General features: G+C 41.9%; 1 protein-coding gene across 1 annotated transcript in view; it reads right to left on the bottom strand.

The window, feature by feature from the left end:
- The window catches only part of LOC124805441 (myrosinase 1-like), a 36,302-nt gene extending 21,897 nt beyond the window's left edge, over positions 1 to 14,405 (bottom strand). Inside the window, exons 1-3 of the mRNA XM_047266003.1 lie at positions 14,270 to 14,405; positions 8,797 to 8,930; positions 1,267 to 1,401 (exon numbers count right to left, since the gene is read on the bottom strand). Of these exons, the coding sequence (XP_047121959.1) occupies positions 1,267 to 1,401; positions 8,797 to 8,930; positions 14,270 to 14,405 (405 nt within the window). The remainder of the gene's footprint in view (positions 1 to 1,266; positions 1,402 to 8,796; positions 8,931 to 14,269) is intronic.
- Between the last annotated feature and the right edge of the window lie 4,541 nt (positions 14,406 to 18,946).

Here is an 18,946-nt window from a genome sequence, read left to right as displayed (position 1 = left end):
GTACCGGGGTTGCGTAGACAAGAGCTTTCAAATGCCCCCATAAATGAAAGTCAAGAGGGTTGAGGTCAGGAGAGCGTGGAGGCCATGGAATTGGTCCGCCTCTACCAATCCATCGGTCACCGAATCTGTTGTTGAGAAGCGTACGAACACTTCGACTGAAATGTGCAGGAGCTCCATCGTGCATGAACCACATGTTGTGTCGTGTTTGTAAAGGCGCATGTTCTAGAAGCACAGATAGAGTATCCCGTATGAATTCATGGCGGTGAATCGAGGAAGTACAGTACATACTGACGAAACTAAAATGAACTCTAACATGGAAATTAAGCGTTTCCGGACACATGTCCACGTAACATCGTTTCTTTACTTGTGTGTGAGGAATGTTTCCTGAAAGTTTGGCCGCACCTTTTTGTAACACGCAATATAAGTAAACTGAACCTCTCATCATTGTGTGAAGATTATACTGTTGAAGAGAATGTGGCCAATATACGCCTACGCAAGAACATAATTTCCAATTGTAGCTGTGTCAGCAAAAGTATTTACGTATCAACATGAGAACTGCGATAAATGTGACAGTCGTAAACCATGTTTTACCGTCTGATTGGATTTTGTTCTTGGCGCTAAACTGTTCTAGCAAGTCTCCTGTGTAATATGTATGTTGGTGCGTTGTAACCTAAGTCGAGATTTTGTGATCTGAATATCAGTCAGCGCTTAGCGAGCCTCAGGCTTTCATTTCTTCCTTCATTTTCAATTAGATTTATGCGTCGTTCCCTGAACATGTGAAAGCATACTTCTCGAACAATAGATAGACCATACCATCCAGCCGATGCTGCAGAAGAAAACTTAGGAAACTGTATAGACGTGAGCTGAATATTTGCTCTAGACGTAAGTTCGTATATGCTAGGAGAGATAGATTGTTTTAATTTGCTAGATATGCCCGACCAGTGAATCACCAATTGTAAGCTGAGAGAAGAGCGTGCGGGATCAACGACGAAGTAAACAGACCAGCCAATGGCCCATACCCTCGGCCACAGCCAGTATGCAAGAGGCCGAGTCTAGCGCTATCTGCAGAACACCTAATGTGCTGCTGCCTACCGCCACGTCCTAAAGCTATTCAGTGTACACAACCACCAGCTGGGTCGAGCTACTCCTCTCTCTCCTCACACAGTCCGCTGTTATTACTACTGTTAATACATCCAACAAAAGAATCAGCGTACGGTGAAAATTGATTGCTTGCCCACCCCAAACACGTGCATGTGTCCGTCTTACCATGGGCTGGATTCCATTTGCTAGCAGCTCGTCGATGAGGTTGTTGTAGTAGTCGATGCCTGGCTGGTTGATGACGTCAACGTCTCCAGTGGGCAGGATGCGCGCCCAGGAGATGGAGAAGCGGTACACTTCCGCCTGTTCATAAACAAGCAGAATAGCGTGAGATACTTTATGAAAATAGTAAGTGTTCTTCTGAAAGACAACATTGTAAGAATAGGAGAAGAATATCATTAGTGTAGCTTAAATTACAAATGACAGATGACACATGCAAAAAACAAGTGTTGGTGGTGGACTTTTGCAAACGTAAGAGTTCAGTACAACTGAAGGTTGTTTTCTAATTTCGTACTCGACAGGAAAAAACTGTACAGGAATGGGCCTCTTAGGAAAACGGTGGATGTAGAAAGATGTTAATAGATTTAACAGCACCATGTACTACGTGCAGCAGACGAACAGTCCGGAAAACTTGACTGTGTGTTTCAGTATGACAATGCACCCTCTCATAAAGCATCGTCTGTGAGGCAATGATTTGTGGACAATAACATTCTGGACACGTACTGGCACGCCAAGAGTCCCGACCTCAGCCCAATGCAGTATCTTTGTGATGAGTTGGGACGTGGACTTTTCCGGTTTCGGCTCTCGGGAAAGAATGGACGAATGGTCGCCACACCTCATGTTAATGTTCAGAAAAAGGTAATCAACTATTGGATTTTGTGGAACATAAAATGTGAATATTCACGTGGAATCAATTTATAAATAAATGCGTAAGTTTTCTCTCTCTCTCTCTTTTCATAGACACAAAGTAGAAAAGAGGTGTAAAGGTTTTTTCAAATCACCGCTACCAGTCACAAACTTTGTGAACTATTGTATTACTTATTTATTTAGCGACATGTTTCGAGCGAATACCTCATCTACAGGCTAAATGGCATTACAAAAACAACGGCAACCCATTTTGTAAACCTCTTATCATACTGTAGTATCCAACACAAAAGTTTAATGTGGGGCTAATTGATCGGCGAAGTTCAGTAACGTGACCTCACTGTTACTTGGCCTTAATCCCTCACATTTCTCGCTATGGTGACATTGAAAGGTAATGTCGTGTTCGACATCCATTGATGTTGTACACACGTTATATAAGCGTGTTCGTCAAGGCATGTCGTCAAATATGAGGAGAATCGGGTGTGTTAGCATGAACCCATGAATACTTGAGAAGGAACGCTGACGGATGTGTTAGAATGAGTGGTAAACACGGAATTAGCTCCTGAAATGTGAAAAGATTTATCTGTTTTAGGGCAGAATCACCCATATCTCAACAAGTAATTATTTCTGGACATATGTTTACAGGATTATTTTCCAACATTTGACCAGTAATATCACATGTAAGAATGTGCTATACTCTTCACAGGGAAATGAAGGAATCGATTAATTAGTAGAGCAAGACGAGAATTTGAAAGTTCGTGACGATTGAAACGCTTATATAGGGGAGGAATAGGAAAAAATGGCTCTGAGTACTATGGGACTTAAGATCTGAGGTCATCAGTCCCCTAGAACTTTGAACTACTTAAACCTAACTAACTCAGATCCGTGCCAGAGTTAGGATTAGAACCTGCGACCGTAGCGGTGGCGCGCTTCTACATCTACATCTACATCTATACTCCGCGAGCCACCTTACGGTGTGTGGCGGAGGGTACTTATTGTACCACTATCTGATCCCCCCTTCCCTGTTCCATTCACGAATTGTGCGTGGGAAGAACGACTGCTTGTAAGTCTCGGTATTTGCTCTAATTTCTCGGATCTTTTCGTTGTGATCATTACGCGAGATATATGTGGGCGGTAGTAATATGTTGCCCATCTCTTCCCGGAATGTGCTCTCTCGTAATTTCGATAATAAACCTCTCCGTATTGCGTAACGCCTTTCTTGAAGTGTCCGCCACTGGAGCTTGTTCAGCATCTCCGTAACGCTCTCGCGCTGACTAAATGTCCCCATGACGAATCGCGCTGCTTTTCGCTGGATCATGTCTATCTCTTCTATTAATCCAACCTGGTAAGGGTCCCATACTGATGAGCAGACTGAAGCAGACTGAAGCGCCTAGAACCGCTCGGCCACACCGGCTGGGAGGAATGGAAAAATATAAATCGCACTAGGTAAAGAGCTACAAATCATATCATGAAATTCAGGCAGAAGCTTGAAGAGTACACTAAAATGCAAGAGAATAAAGAAAAAAGTATACAACGGATTTGGATACTGCAAATTTAGAAGAAAGTGAGATTACCAAACTGTATGTGGCAATAACACATACAAAGGCGTCGAAAGTAGTTCAGTAGAGGATGCATGGAATATAGTGAAATAGGAAATAAGTAACGTAGGACAGTAATTCACAGTGTAGTGAAGTAATGGATTGTGCAAAATCACTCGAACTTATTGAAAGCAGAAGAAACAAAAGAATCTTGAGAATGAGGTAGTAAAGCAACAGTAAAAGTTGCTAGAAAATAAAGTTAACAAAGCGTGAAAGTTTATGTCGTAAAGGATGGGAGAAGAAATAAGATATAGAGGAAGAAATGGCTGCAGAAGAAATTCGACACCGCCTACAGATTACACGTAGCTTCGGAGAAGTATAATTTAAAGGTGTTGACCTATAAGGTGGATATGGCAAACCTCTGTTAAACACAGAAAAAGGAATGCATAGAAAGCCGAGTGACGTCGAAGAAATGATCCGAATGATAGTGAAATGAGAGTGGGTGTATAAACAACTTTCTTTCGACTTCAGCCTCCGCTAACAATGAATGAAAAACCATTGGTTTGTATAACATATAAACAGGATTCAGAGACACCGTAAATAAACTGCACGCCAACTTCATAGAGAAATATTTTAATCTATGAAAAGCGGAATGTACAAACATTTTATACATCCATATTTTCAGAATGACTACAGAAGATGGTTTTTAAATAAAAGCAAAACGCATCTGGTGTAAAATACTTTTCAATTAATTGCAGTATACTTAAGATGGAAAAACCAATAATAATTGAAAGTGTAACAGTATGCAAGATGAATATGTCACACATATTTAGTGTATTAGAAAGAAAGGTAGTATGTTAACCGAAGATCGAAAACTCAATAATGGGCGATGATCTAAAATCAAACTACACTGTAAAACTCCACCCCAATAGCAGAAAATTATTTTTCTAGCTTTCCAAAGTCGCTAGATACAGTACAAAGATGTCCAACGTAGCTACTTTCGGCTAACTCTGAACATGAAAGAAATTCATAAATTTTATGTTGGGTAATGTAAGATTAACTACACACATAACTGAGATACAGTAATTTTTTCCAATATTAGAAGTTGATGACGATAATAAAAAATATGATGATGAAATTGTATGACAGTTTACTGTGTCCACCAGAATGGATCACAGACTACCTAATGTCACTAACATCGACTGTAGAGGAGGGCACCTCATTGCATAATAATGCTCCAGGCCTTTTGGGGACCCATTATAGCTGCAATATTACGCAACAACAATGAAATGTGCCAATAGATAATTCGATTTTTGAGATGAATACTCATAGCTTACAAATCCAATGAAGTGCCTTAGGCGAGGTTCCTTAACTACGAGGTCAGTAATTTGGTTCTGGTGTCTATCGGTTACAGTGTTCCGCAGCGAACGTTTGACACCGTTAACCCGACTGCTACTGAAGCAGCCTCTGCCATAACCGTGCACGCAGCGACTGCCAGATTTATGCCTGACTTCAGAAATTCTTCCTCGTGTTCGGCGCTGCATAACTTACCACGCCGGCTCAATGCCGTGTTCTTCCCAGTAAAAACAAGTACCACAGCACTCATGTAAATATCTGCCTGCTAGTGTCCTGTTTATATTGAAATAATGATTAACAGCCACGAAAATCAGCTCTAAGATGAGTCTTAATACCAAGAGCAAAACAGTGTTTCCTTTCCCAACTTTAGTGTGTGAAGGAAAAATATTATTCGTATTTGGATACGTTTTGTAAAGTGGTTAGCCATCAGTCCAGACATAGAACAGAACAGAAATATTTTGTTATTATTATTCACATTTGGACCGTGCTGGATCAAACGGTCTACAACACGGCCCATTCTCAGCGCTTTGTTTCAGTTTTACTTTGTGCCCACATTACTGTCATTCTCTGAGAATGGGCTCTTTTCGGTAGTCTGACCAAATTATTCTGATCTTCTTGGGTTTTTCTGCTGGGCCAACTCTCCAGTCGTGAATTTATGCCTAAATTTTTCCCTATCCGGTATATTAAGTTGTGTTACTACTGCTTCCTTCCGATCTTCTTTTACCGCACCGACCCATTTCATTGTGTCAGTTTTTAATTTACTGTCGATTTCGTAGAATATGACAACCAGTGTAATTAATCTGATTGGTTTCATTCTCTTAATATGTCCATAGAATTTCATATGCGAGTACAAATTGCTATTCTTTTAAATTTCTTTATCTGCTCTTTGCCTGTATGCGGCATAATTTGGACATAAAGTTGAATATGACTAGGTTGTAGTGTCTAAGTCTGGCGTATTTGGCGATGCATTTTTTGTTACCCATTACATTAAAAAAAGTTTTGAATCATCTCGGTTCCGAGAGTTCCGGAACCTGTACAGAAAATTGGAATAGAGATCAACAAAAACATCATTTCCGCCCTATTTATTGCTCATGGAAACCACGCAATGCTTGTTGTACCACCATACAGCGAGACCTTCAGAGGTGGTGGTCCAGATTGCTGTACCCACGGTACCTCTAATACCCAGTAGCACGTCCTCTAGCAATGATGCATGCCTGTAGTCGTCGTGGCATACTATCCACAAGTTCAGCAAGGCATTGTTGGTCCAGATTGTCCCGCTCCTCAACGGCGATTCGGCGTGGATCCCTCAGAGTGGCTGGTGGGTCACGTTATCCATAAACAGTCCTTTTCAACCTGTCCCAGGCATCTTCGAGAGGTTTCATGTACGGTGAACACGCTGGCCACTCTAGTCAAGCGATGTCGTTATCCTGAAGGAAGTAATTCACATGATATGCACGATGGGGGAGCGAATTGTCGTCCATGAAGACGAATTCCTCTCCAATATGCTGCTGATATGGTTACACTATCGATCGGAGGATGGCATTCATGTATCGTACAGCCGTTACGGCCCCTTCCATGACCACCAGCGGCGTACGTCGGACTCACGTAATGCCACCCCAAAACAGGACGGAACCTCCACCTCGCTGCACTCGCTGGACAGTGTGCCTAAGGCATTCACCCTGACCGAGTTGCCTCCAAACACGTCTCCGACGATTGTCTGGTTGAAGGCATATGCGATACTCATCGGTGAAGAGAACGTGATGCCAATCCTGAGCGGTTCATTCGGCATGTTATTGGACCCATCTATACCCCGCTGCATGGTGTCGTGGTTGCAAAGATGGACCTCGCCATGGACTTCGAGAGTGAAGTAGCGCAGCCTATTGCGCACAGTTTGAGTTGTAACGCGATGTCTTATGACTGCACGAAAAACGTTACTCAACATGATGGCGTTGCTGTCAGGGTTCCTCCTAGCCATAATCCGTAGGCAGCGATCAGCCATTGCAGTAGTAGCCCTTGGGCGGCCTGAGTGAGGCTAGACAACGACAGTTCCTGTCTCTCTGTATCTCCTCCATGCCCGAACAACATCGCTTTGGTTCACTCCGAGACTCCTGGACACTTCCCTTGTTGAGTGCCCCTCCTGGTGCAAAGTAAGATTGCGGAGGCAATCGAACCGCGGTATTGATCGTCTAGGCGTGGTTGAAGTACAGACAACACGTGCCGTGTACCTCCTTCCTGGTGGTATGACTGGAACTGATCGGCTGTCGGACCCCCTCCGTCTAATAGGCGCTGCTCTTGCATGGCTGTTTACACCTTTGGGCGGTTTTAGTGATATCTCTGAACAGACAAACGGACTGTTTCTGTAATACAATACTCACAGTCAACGTCTGTCTTCAGGAGTTCTGGGAAGCGAGATGATGCAAAACTTTTTTTGATGTGTATATAAGCCTGAAAGCTGTTTCCTTATTGCGAACAGGAATTTTATACCTACTCTTTTCGATGCTTGTTTCCTAAATGACATCCCCTACATATTTCAATTGAAAAAATATCGATTATCCCGGATTTAGTTTTTACAATTTTGAGTGACAGAGTTTTGCTGGAATGTATTTCGCTTTCCTTTTTTTCAAATAATATTTGGAACGCTAGCCTTTCTCCTGTTTCTCTGAGAATTTCTATTTGTTTCTGCGCCGTTTAAATGTCATGATCTAGAAACGGCAAGTCGTCTGCGAAGGTGAAGCAGTCTACCCTAGTATTACTTCCTCCTGCTTTGCTTAGTTCGGCAGCTTGAACTCTGATTTTAGCTGTCGCCGCTAAAAAGTAATTCAGACTGCTCATCACCTTCTCCCGCTCACTCCTGTTTTAGTTTTAAGAAGTTCCGATATTTCTCCGTTGAATTTTACCTTAGATTTTTTACCATTTACTGTTTCGCTAATAACTGCTTTGATTTTGTAATACAGACCTTGTTGTCTCAGAATCTGGATGAGAAACTTATGGTCTCAAACATTTCTTGGAAATAAAATGATTGTAATTACGGAATTTGTATTCCTGCAGCTGGCACAGCTAATCCAGTTACCTTTTGTTAATGAAACATGCCACACCGAAGTGTAACAACTGTTCTGTAATCAATCAAAGTAATGCCCATTAATTAGCTGATTAATTTGGGGTTAAAGCACAAATCCATTGCGACACTAAACCGCTGCCCAACTTGGGGCTGTGAAGTGGCTCACTTCATGGCATGAATTACACATCCAGTGTAGTAGAGGTAATGAACAAGATAAGTGACTACAAGCTCTTTGCTGAAATTAAAATTATTACCATGATTATAACAGGACGTGTTTTCACTGATCTATTTGTAATTATTTATGGTAATGTATTACTTGTTGTAATACTAATTAATTATGATGTAAAATACCTAAGGTTCAAAAAGCATCACTTTTTATATGCTGATATCAATATTCCATCACAGCTTTACTTTCAAGAATGGGTATTTCAGCACTATGAAGTGCATAGCATTATATATCTCAGCTGTTGCTGTGAATGACCACTTTAAGTTATGTAATATCTTTATCGAAGACGAACTCCTTCGTTTCATGAAGGTCACAACGACAGCATTCTCGTCGTGCTTATACCGAATCTTCATAATTAAATGCGTGTGCTGTGTTTGTACTGTAGTTTCACCAACATTTTAACGAAAACAAGGGGAGAAAAGTGTTACAAAATGCTATAATAAATATCGATGGAACAGTAACTATTCCATTAATTTTTGTTTGAGTAGAACAAAAGATGAAAACAATTGAATCAGATACGGTTGACGATACAGATTTATGGAAATCCGGGAAAATATATTAATGTGAAGATAAGAGGCCTCTGCTGCAACTGAAACGCATCACAACAGTGTAGATTCACCGAGTACCACACCTGCGTAGCGCCAGCTTGTACTCACGTTGAGCGCCTTCAGCATCTGCACGTCCTCCTGGTACTTGTGGTACGAGTCGCAGGCCACATCACCATTGTCACCATTCGTTGCGTACTCCGGATGTTCGTGCAGCATGTAGTCCCAGATATTCTCGCCCTTGCCTGCATGCACAAATAGGTATTGTTGCAGTGTGGTAAATATTTCTACGAAATGACGGGAGCTGTACACAATACACGTCAATTCTGTGAAGTAGGTATTATGAAACAATTATTTTACGAGTACCAAGGGCATATCAGCAGGAAGCCCTTAAATTTGGTTCTTCAATTATCTTTCACTCAAACATCAATCCATACTGTAATGAACTGCTCTGCAAACAGTGGCATACAACTGATCTATTGGTTTACTGTCATCATCAGCTGTCAAGGTGGTTAACATAGGCTACATAATGACATATGAGGCTATAAATGTTCTTAAGTTCAGTACTGAATTTTGAAGTCACAGATATAACATTTTTAATCTGCTGAATATGGTTTTGTCGAAATAGTGCCACATAGAAAACGGATGCTCGTCCGTCATCTTTTAGAATACCGTTGCGCAGTGTGGGATCCTTACCAGATAGGATTGACGGAGTACATCGACAAAGTTCAAAGAAAGGCAGCACGTTTTGTATTATCGTGAAGCAGGAGAGAGGGTGTCACTGAAATAACACAGGATTTGGGGTGGACGTCATTAAAACAAAGGCGTTTATCGTTGCGGCGGAATCTTCTCACGAAATTTCAATCACCATCTTCCTCCTCCGAATGCGAAAATATTTTGTTTGACGCCGGCCTACAAAGGGAGAAACGATCACCATAATAAAATAAAGGAAACCAGAACTCTCACGGAAAGATATAGGTGTTTGTTTTTTCAGCGTGCTATAGGAGATTGGAATATTAGAGAACTGTAAAGCTGGGTCGATGAAGCCTCTGCCAGGCACATAAATGTGATTTACAGAGTATCCATGAGGATGTAAATGTAGATGCACCGGGAACGATACTTTGGCAACAGTGTATTACTCGTGGACTGAATGTCGCTTCACAGAGAGGATGTCCTTTGTTCGCCATGAAAAGAAACCAGCGTCTGCTACCAATCTGTAACCCTCACTGTCATCTATCTGCGGGAAAGTGACTGGCTACAGTGGTAAGGCAGAGCCTAAATATGCAACAGCCGCGTGAGAGCAGGGAAATATATGAACTTTTCTACACGGTTTGGCGGTAAGAAAGAAGAAATAACGGCTCGACCAAGCAATGGCATCTGAAGAAGGGGAAGGCAAACTTCTAGGAAAAAGAAAAGTTCGGGCCTATGGGGGAGAATACTAAATTATGCAAATGATACTGAAAAATGCAGACATTGATAAGGACATTGTTAAGGAAGGAAGACTGTCTGAACTCTGGCCAAAACACAGTTCCATTCGTGAGTGTGTGTAGTGAGCAATGTTCATCACGTCAGAGCATTCTTCGTATTCACTGCAGATGGGATTATTTTTAGTTGAGCGACGTCTTTTTCAGCAGAGATCGCGATCGATATGCACATGACTCCACAGTTTCTCTCAGCTCATCGACAGTGCACAAATTCTAAGCGATTACAGTTAGACAAGTACATTGCACAGACAAGCATGTACACAACGTTCAGCTGCTCAGTGTTACATTAAAACTGAGTAGAGAAATATTTTCTAATTATTATTATACATATGTGGTTTTTCTAATAAAATCTTTGGGAATTTTTTGTCACAATGAATTATATTTCTCTCAAGTATAGACTCGTATGCTTATGCACTAGAGTAACAATCATTTGAACATACTAGTAGTCGTTCGATGGTGAAAAAAGCATATCCATGTCAGTTGCTGCTGGAACTCTGCAGTCGATTATTCACAAATACACTACCAGGCAAATAGATGTAAGGAGTGAACATAGACATACAAAGTGTAAGACGCCTTCAGTGTTTGAACAATTTGGAGGCAAAGGCGCTTACTGCGCTGAGACATTGGGAAAACAAGACGGATGACAGGAAGGACACTCTTGCAATGATTTCATGTGTATCTCAAGACAAATCACTGCACAGACTTCAAAAGACCTAGATAGGTACCTGATTAATCTTAATCTGCGAAAACGTGCTTAAAAATATTAATTGCTCGTAAAATGATGTCACAGACTACAGCTGACTTGTAAATGAATATTTATAAGATGGCATACTAGAGTATATCGTCTGTATCAAGAGTGAAGCGTGTAACTTGTATACGATTGTGGAAAACAGTCGGTGACCACTGTAAGACATCTCTATTAACAGATTGAGTATCCAGTATTACCTGAGTGTGTGTTTATGCCAGTATTGTATTATTCCATCTCCTCCTTCCTCCTCTATATTCCACCTACTACACTCCATCTCTCTCTCCACCTCTCCAACTCTCCTCTCGCTCTCCATCTTCTTCTGTTCCTCCCCCTGTCCATCTCCTGCTATTCCACCCTGTGTCTATCTGCTCTCCCCCCTCTCCCCCTTCCACAGTAGATCTGCTCGTCTTCCTTTGATCAATCTCCGTTTGTCAATCTCCTCCTTACCCTACATAATTCAATCTCCTCCTCCCTTCTCTTTGTTCATTTTCTTGTCAACCACTCTGCCCAGCTCTTCCTCCCTTTCTCCCAGTCCACTGCCTCCCCCTCTCGCTGTTCAACTCCTCAATACTCCTTCTCTCCATCTCCTCGTCTTTCCTTTCCTTGTCCATCTCCTCCAATCCCCTCTTTCTGTCCATCACGTCCTCTTCCCTTCCTCCTTTACCTCTCACTATCTACTTGTCCCTCTTCTCAGTGCCCATCTATCGCTATCCACTATTTCTATCCATCTCCTTCCCTTTCCTTCCGAGTAAATACATGCCAAATATATTTCGCATACATTTAACGTATTTCAGACATATTTCTATACATATTTCCACTGTATCTCTAAAAAAGTTCGCCTTGCAATTTCATTTTCAGACAGCGCAATGTTTATGACGTCGTATCTCCTGAAATAAGCGTCGTGCAATTATATAAAGTTGTTGGTACATTCAGTATGCGAATACTGTCTGCAAAATTTGTCGCGATCGCAGTTAGTAGTAAATAAGTAATAAATTACAACGTCTTGCTTCATACGGCAGTTTTACTGCGTGAAAGGCAAAAATGTAGTAAGAGTGAAACCTCTTTTCCTTTCATCATCTGTCTGGGGGGTTGATAGGTCGGAAAAGCTTCTTAATGGTTTGGCGTTATGTATAAAGTATGCTGGAAGTGGCTAAGTGCTATGAACCAAGTATGGAATTCGCACTCGTGGCCTACAACGCTTTGCCAGCCCCATCCCCACCTCTCTGATAGGCAGGTGGTTCTTATTGTTTTAGTGATTATCTTCTGACAGTAAGTGATATGTGTACCAAGTTTGGCTGAAATCGGTCCAGTGTTTTAGGGCATACATAACGGAGGTGACAGAACGTTATGGCAGACCTCCTAATGTCGTGGTGGACTTCCTTTTAGCCCGAGTAGTGCAGCAACTCGGTGTGGCACATGTTCAACAAATCGTTGGAGGTCACTTGCAGATATATTGAGCCATGCAGCCTTTAAAGCCGTCGATAATTGCGAAAGGGTTGCCGATGTATGATTTTGTACACGAACTGACTTCTCGGTTATATCCCATAAATGTTCGGTTGGATTCATGTCGGGCAATCTGGGTCGCCAACGCATTCGCTAGAATTATCCGGAATGTTCTTCAATCCAATCGCGAACAAAATGGTTCAAGTGGCTCTGAGGACTACGGGACTTAACATCTGAGGTCATCAGTCCCCTAGAACTTAAAACTTCTTAAACCTAACTAACCTAAGGACATCACACCCATCCATGCCCGAGGCAGGATTCGAACCTGCGATCGTAACGGTCGTGCGGTTCCAGACTGAAGCGCCTAGAACCGCTCGGAATCGCGAACAATTATGGGCCAGAGACATGTCGCGTTGTCATCCATAACAATTCCGCCGTCGTTTGTGAACATGTAGTACGTGAATGGATGCAAACAGTCTCCAAGTAGCCGAACATAACCATTTCGAGTAAGTTGTTTCAGAGGTCCCAGTCCATTCCAGTAAACACATCCGACACCGTTATGGAGCCATCATCAGCTTGCACAGTGCTTTGTTGACAACTTGGATCCATGGCTTCCTGACGTCTGCGCCACACTCGAACCCTACCATCAGCTCCTAGCAACTGAAATGGAGACTCATCTGACCAGGCCAGTGTTTTCCAGTCGGCTAGGGTCCAATTGATGTGGTCACGTGCCCTGGCGAGGCGCTGCAGGCGATGTCGTGTTACTAGCAAAGGCACTCGCGTCGGTCGTCTGCAGGCATAGTTCATTAACGCCCAGTTTCGCCGCTCTGTTCTAACGGATACGTACGTCGTACGCCGCACATTGGTTTCTACTGTTATTTCACGCAGTTGTGTTTATCTGTTAGCACTGACAACTCGATGCAAATGTCGCTACGCTGTGTCGTTAAGTGAAGGCCTTCGGCCACTGCATTGTCCATGATGAGAAGTAATACCTGAAATTTGGTAGTCTCGGCACACTCTTTTCACTGTGCATCGAGGAATATTGAATTCCTTAACGATTTCCGAAATGGAATATCCCTAGCGTCTAGCAGTAACTGCTAATCCGCTTTCAAAGTGCGTTAGTCCACACCGTGCGGCCATAATCACGTCGGAAACCCTTTCACATCAGTCACGAGAGTACAAATAACAGCTGCACCAATGGACTGCCCTTTTATACGCTGTGTACCCGATACTACCGCCATATGCATATGTGTACATCGCTGTCCTGTGACTTTTGTCACCTCAATGTACACGCATATATACATACATATATATATATATATATATATATATATATATATATATATATATATCCATTTTTATAATAAATATAGGTCATCCACGAAATTCAAGTAACGGCTTTGTTATAAATTTTCGGATTTACGTACTGTTGCGATTTTCTCTTAGCTATATGCTACCATTGTTACAAGATCAACACAAAAGCTTTCACATACAATGAAGATTTATAGACCATTAATTTTTTAAGAATCCCGATAATAATGTAGATACAGTACTCTGAAACATGTCGTTCAGTTATAAATAAAATGATCAGTTATTGGCATATTTTATCTCCAGCGATATTCGTAAAACAAATTCTTTGTAAAGGCCAGTCTAAAATGTATGCCATTCAAAGTTACACAAAATTACTACATCAGATCATTTTGACTCTGTTTAAATATTAGCAAACAGAAAGTTTATAAGACTGGAAGTGACCATATGTGTAGAGGATTGACTATGCAGGTTACTCTTTCAAGCTATTATTAGGCTTCAAATGAAAAGGCCTCTTTGCAGTTGTTATGCTAATAGCTGTGGTACATCGATGTTGCCAACCTGAAGGTAAAAAATTCATTAACGTCTATAATACACTCACCATCTTCATTCCACCCTCCTTCGATCTGGTAAGCAGATGTGGCGGTCCCTAGAAGGAAACCTTCCGGAAACTGGTTGACTGCAGTCTGTGCCGCAGCAACAGCTAACAGGGCTGCCAACAGCGTCGGTTTCAGCATTTTCAGAGGTCAGCGTTGCCACAAAGCGTTTGCAGCCGGCGTCTTATATATACGCTGTAAACCACTTGATGACAGTACTCATCGTGGAAGAGACAAAGTGATAAACGTTGGCTATCGCTGATTATTACCGCGGGAATCTGATTACTACTTGGTTCTTGCGCATTAGTGATCTCCGGTTGGTATAGCAGGTTATCAGTAAGTGATAGAGGAAAAATACGAGTACGTTTGAGTAGCAATAGTGCGGTTGATAAAAACTATTACTAAAATGATAGGTATGAGACATTTTCATAATGGTTAAAGACTTTGATCAATAATATGTCTGCTACGATGTAACATCTCCTCAATACTACTTGAGAAGCAAACTTCGAATACCTGTGCAGTCCTCGTGATTTAGCGGTTCACTGTTCTCCTTAAACAAGTTGAGACCACTTCACAGTTCTGTGTTTGCGTTTACGTAACATTACACTCTAGCCTAATTTCCTTTCATGTTGTTGTTGTTGTGGTCTTCAGTCCTGAGACTGGTTTTATGCAGCTCTCCATGCTACTCTATCCTGTGCAAGCTTCTTAATCTCCCAGTACTTACTGCAACCTACGTCCTTCTGAATCTGCTTAGTGAATTCATCTCTTCGTCTCCCTCTACGATTTTTACCCTCCACGCTGCCCTCCAATGCCAAATTTGTAATCCCTTGTTGCCTCAGAACATGTCCTACCAACCGGTCCCTTCTTCTTGTCAAGTTATGCCACAAACTCCTCTTCTCCCCAATTCTATTCAGTACCTCCTCATTAGTTATGTGATCTACCCATCTAATCTTCAGCATTCTTCTGTAGGAATTTTCCTTTCATAGGCACATCAGATTAGCAAGTGTTGTACAGTGGCTTTGAGCGCCTGGTGTCGTATGTTATGCCATTTACGCAGCTTGAGAGAACACTTGTGCACTGTAAGAATAATGTCTGCGAGCGGGAAAGTCTCGTTTGATTGGGAGGAGCAGTAGTTGGAGGTAAAGGAAAATAAGCTGTAGAAGATGGAAGACTGTGTTTGGCATGTTATTCCACCTTATCATCAATGAGATGGGATATAGAGACGATGTGTCACAACTCTACACAGCATAGGTCAGTTACCTTGTAAGGCGTTTTCTGCTTAAAGTTCTGTGAGAGCTCAGACTTATTGTCACAAGGCAAACTTTCTATTGCACCCCTTCCCCCTTCAGATCGAATGGTAAATGGCCCAGTCGACAAACGCGTCAAAAACTGAACATAAATCAAGCACGAAAACAGGAAGAAGGTGTACTGAGCTGTGAACAAAGAAGAAAATCAATACAGCGAACAGTGTGAGCTGAATATCTGCAATATTGTGCGATTTCTAATAGCGCCGGCGTCATGTATACGTGGTTACTTACAGTGCTGGACTGCGTAGGGGGAGATTCGAGTTCAAATCTCCCTTGTACCCCACATATCTTTTTATTATTATTATCTTCTTTTCAAACTGTCCGTCCGGTCATTGACGTGTCTGTTCGCTTTATTTAAATTTGTATCTCTGTTGTGGTGTAACATTCGTTTGCAACAACGATTTGTTTTTAAGGAAGGGAGATCCAGACGTACGTACCTCCTGTTTGTTCTGCACACGAACCACGTGTTATGACTCCTGCGTTCCGTCTTGGAAGTTTTGACTGTTGAATTCCTTTGTTGTAATAATGATCACACCCGTTTTTTTCTGTTTTCATTTCTGTGAGAAGTCTATGCGGTATCTCTCCTGCTGTCAATATGCATCACATTTACTTGCGACTGTAATATATTCCCATAACATGATTCATATTCTATAACTTGTGTATACTACAATAATTGCCAATACTTCAGAAAAAGAACACAGTAGTCAATGACCGGACGGAAAGAACATAATTTGGTGAATAAAAGAAATCGCTGGGGAGATTTGAACACAGATCTCCCCTTTTTCAGTCCCACACCGTGACCACACAACTGTGATGCCGGGATTCTTGCAATTCACTCGGTGTTGCCCATCTTGAGCTTCGACGGTTCGCTGTTTAAATTTTGCTTCTTTTTTCACTGCTCATCTCTTTCATGTTTCTATGCTTGATCTGTGTTCAGGTTTTGACGGGATATTCAATGGGCCATTTTACCGCTAAATCTGAGGGCGAAGAGGTGGGCACTTTCCCTTGTTAGTGTTCCCCACCGTCATTCTTCCTACACTACGTTAGTCAGAATTGCTCGTTGGACTATGTGTATCCTTCACAAAATATTCTCCATTGTTGTTGCTGCAATCTTCAGTCCTAAGACTGATTTGTTGGAGCTCTTTACGCTAGCGTATACAGTGCAAGCCTCTTCGTCTCTGAATAACTAATGCAACTTCCACCCGTTAGAACCTAATTACCGCATTGATAACTACGTCTCCCCCTTAACAATTTTTACCCTTCATACTTCCTTGGAAACTGCTTATTCCGTGTTGCTTCAGGATGTGTCCTAAAAGCCGGACCTTTTTCTCCGATTCTATTCAGTAGCTCCTCATTAGTGTTTAGATCTAATCATCTAATTTTCAAATTTTTTCTGTGGGATGTTTCCAGAATGACATTTTCACTCCGCAACGGAGTGTGCGCTGATATGAAACTTCCTGGCAGATTAAAACTGTGTGCCGGACAGAGATTCGAACTCTGGACCTTCGCATTTCCCACGAAAAGTCTCGGCCCGGCACACTGTTTTAATCTGCATCGAAGTTTCTTCTCTGGCATGGCATTTCGAAAGCTTCTATTCTTTTCGTGTCTGAAGCTCTGCTGGCCGGTGTGGCCGTGCGGTTCCAGGCGCTTCAGTCTGGAACCGCGTAACCACTACGGTCGCAGGTTCGAATCCTGCCTCGGCCATGGATGTGTGTGATGTCCTTAGGTTAGTTAGGTTTAATTAGTTCTAAGTTCTAGGCGACTGATGACCTCAGAAGTTAAGTCGCATAGTGCTCAGAGCCATTGGAACCATCTGAATCTCTTATAGACCATGCTTCACCTCTGTAGTAGACAAATACCTGTAGAAACGACGTCCTAGCACTTAAATTTGTCAGGATGTTAACATACTCCCAGAAATCATTTTTTTCCCATATTGTACAACATACGTTCTCTCTTCATCAGCATCATCAGTAATATCACTACTCAAATAGGAAACCTCCACCACTTCATTTAGTCCTTGTTTCCTAATCTAATTCCCTCAGTAAGGCCTCATTTAATTCTACTACATTTCATCACCTATGTTTTTCTCTTGTGGATTTTCATCTTATAATCTCTTTTCAAGACGCTATCCATTCCGATCAACTATTCTTCGAAGTCCTTTGCGCTCTCTGACAGAATTACAATTTCATCAGAAAACCTAAAAGTTTTTATTTATTTTCCTTGAATTTTAATTCTCTTTTCAAATTCCTTCTTGATTTTCTTTACTCCTTGCTCACTGCACGGACTGAATAACATGGGGTAGCTACCCGTCCCACTCCTTTTTCAAATACTGCTTCCGTTTCATATCTTCTACTCTTATAACTGCAATCTGGTTTCTATAAGGTATAAATAACATTTTATCCCTGCTGCCTTCAAAATTTCAAAAAGTATAGTCTATTAAACATTCTCAAAAGATTTATCAAAATCTACATATGCTACAGAAGTAGGTTTACTTTACTTCAGCCTGTCTTTTAAGATAAGATGCAGCATTAGAATTGCCTCATCTGTCCCTATATTCCTCCGACTCTCGAATTTATCTTCCCTGCGGTCTGCTTCTATCACGTTTTCCATTGTAAAAAATTCGTATCAACAATTTGCAACCTTGCCTTATCGAATTAATGTTTCTACAGTGTTCACACCTGTCAACAACTGCCTTCTTTGGAACTGGGCTCATTGCATTCCTCTTCAAGTCTGAAAGTATTTCTCCCGTCTCGTATACCTGCCACGACGGATCTTGGTGACGCTGCTAGGACGAACGTCTCACTGTCTTGACGGATCACATAGTCATATACGCTGTTTTTTTGGGTTACGAAATTTTGTCCAGTGAAGAGTGACAAAATAGTGACGGGCTAATAGCGCCATGTGGATGAAGTGCTGTGCCTCACGTGACCTCGCCAAATTCCTGTGCAGACAACCTTTTTGGCCAAAGCGCGTACATTTTCAGCTAAACTTATCCATGGAGGCAGGTTGATAAACGGAACTGTTGCAAGTGTTTATTTTACACCTTACAGCAACATCTGAAGTTCTTAGTGTCTATTGCAAGTGAAGGACGCTAGTCTGAATTCGCTTGCATAGTCTCAGATACCCCTGCTGTTTGTTGTACAATGAGACAGGTAGACACGTACCTGGCAAACTGCTCCCCTTGGGGTTTCGTAAAACAACAGTTTCACATAAGGCCATAAGACAAATGTTCTGGGAGTGTGATACGAGTATTGTATCCACCACGGAATAAGAAATGTGCTTCCTATCCAGTGATGAGGATATGTGTTGCTCAGGTTCTGACAGACGTTCTTCCCGAAGTCGGTTGGTGCACTGTCGTGTTGTCTCGGGGTCAAC

The sequence above is a fragment of the Schistocerca piceifrons genome, chromosome 7, assembly GCF_021461385.2.
Source record: "Schistocerca piceifrons isolate TAMUIC-IGC-003096 chromosome 7, iqSchPice1.1, whole genome shotgun sequence".
NCBI lineage: Eukaryota > Metazoa > Arthropoda > Insecta > Orthoptera > Acrididae > Schistocerca > Schistocerca piceifrons.
The sequence above is the reverse complement of the archived record's forward strand: the minus strand, read 5'-3'. Positions and strand labels throughout refer to the sequence as shown.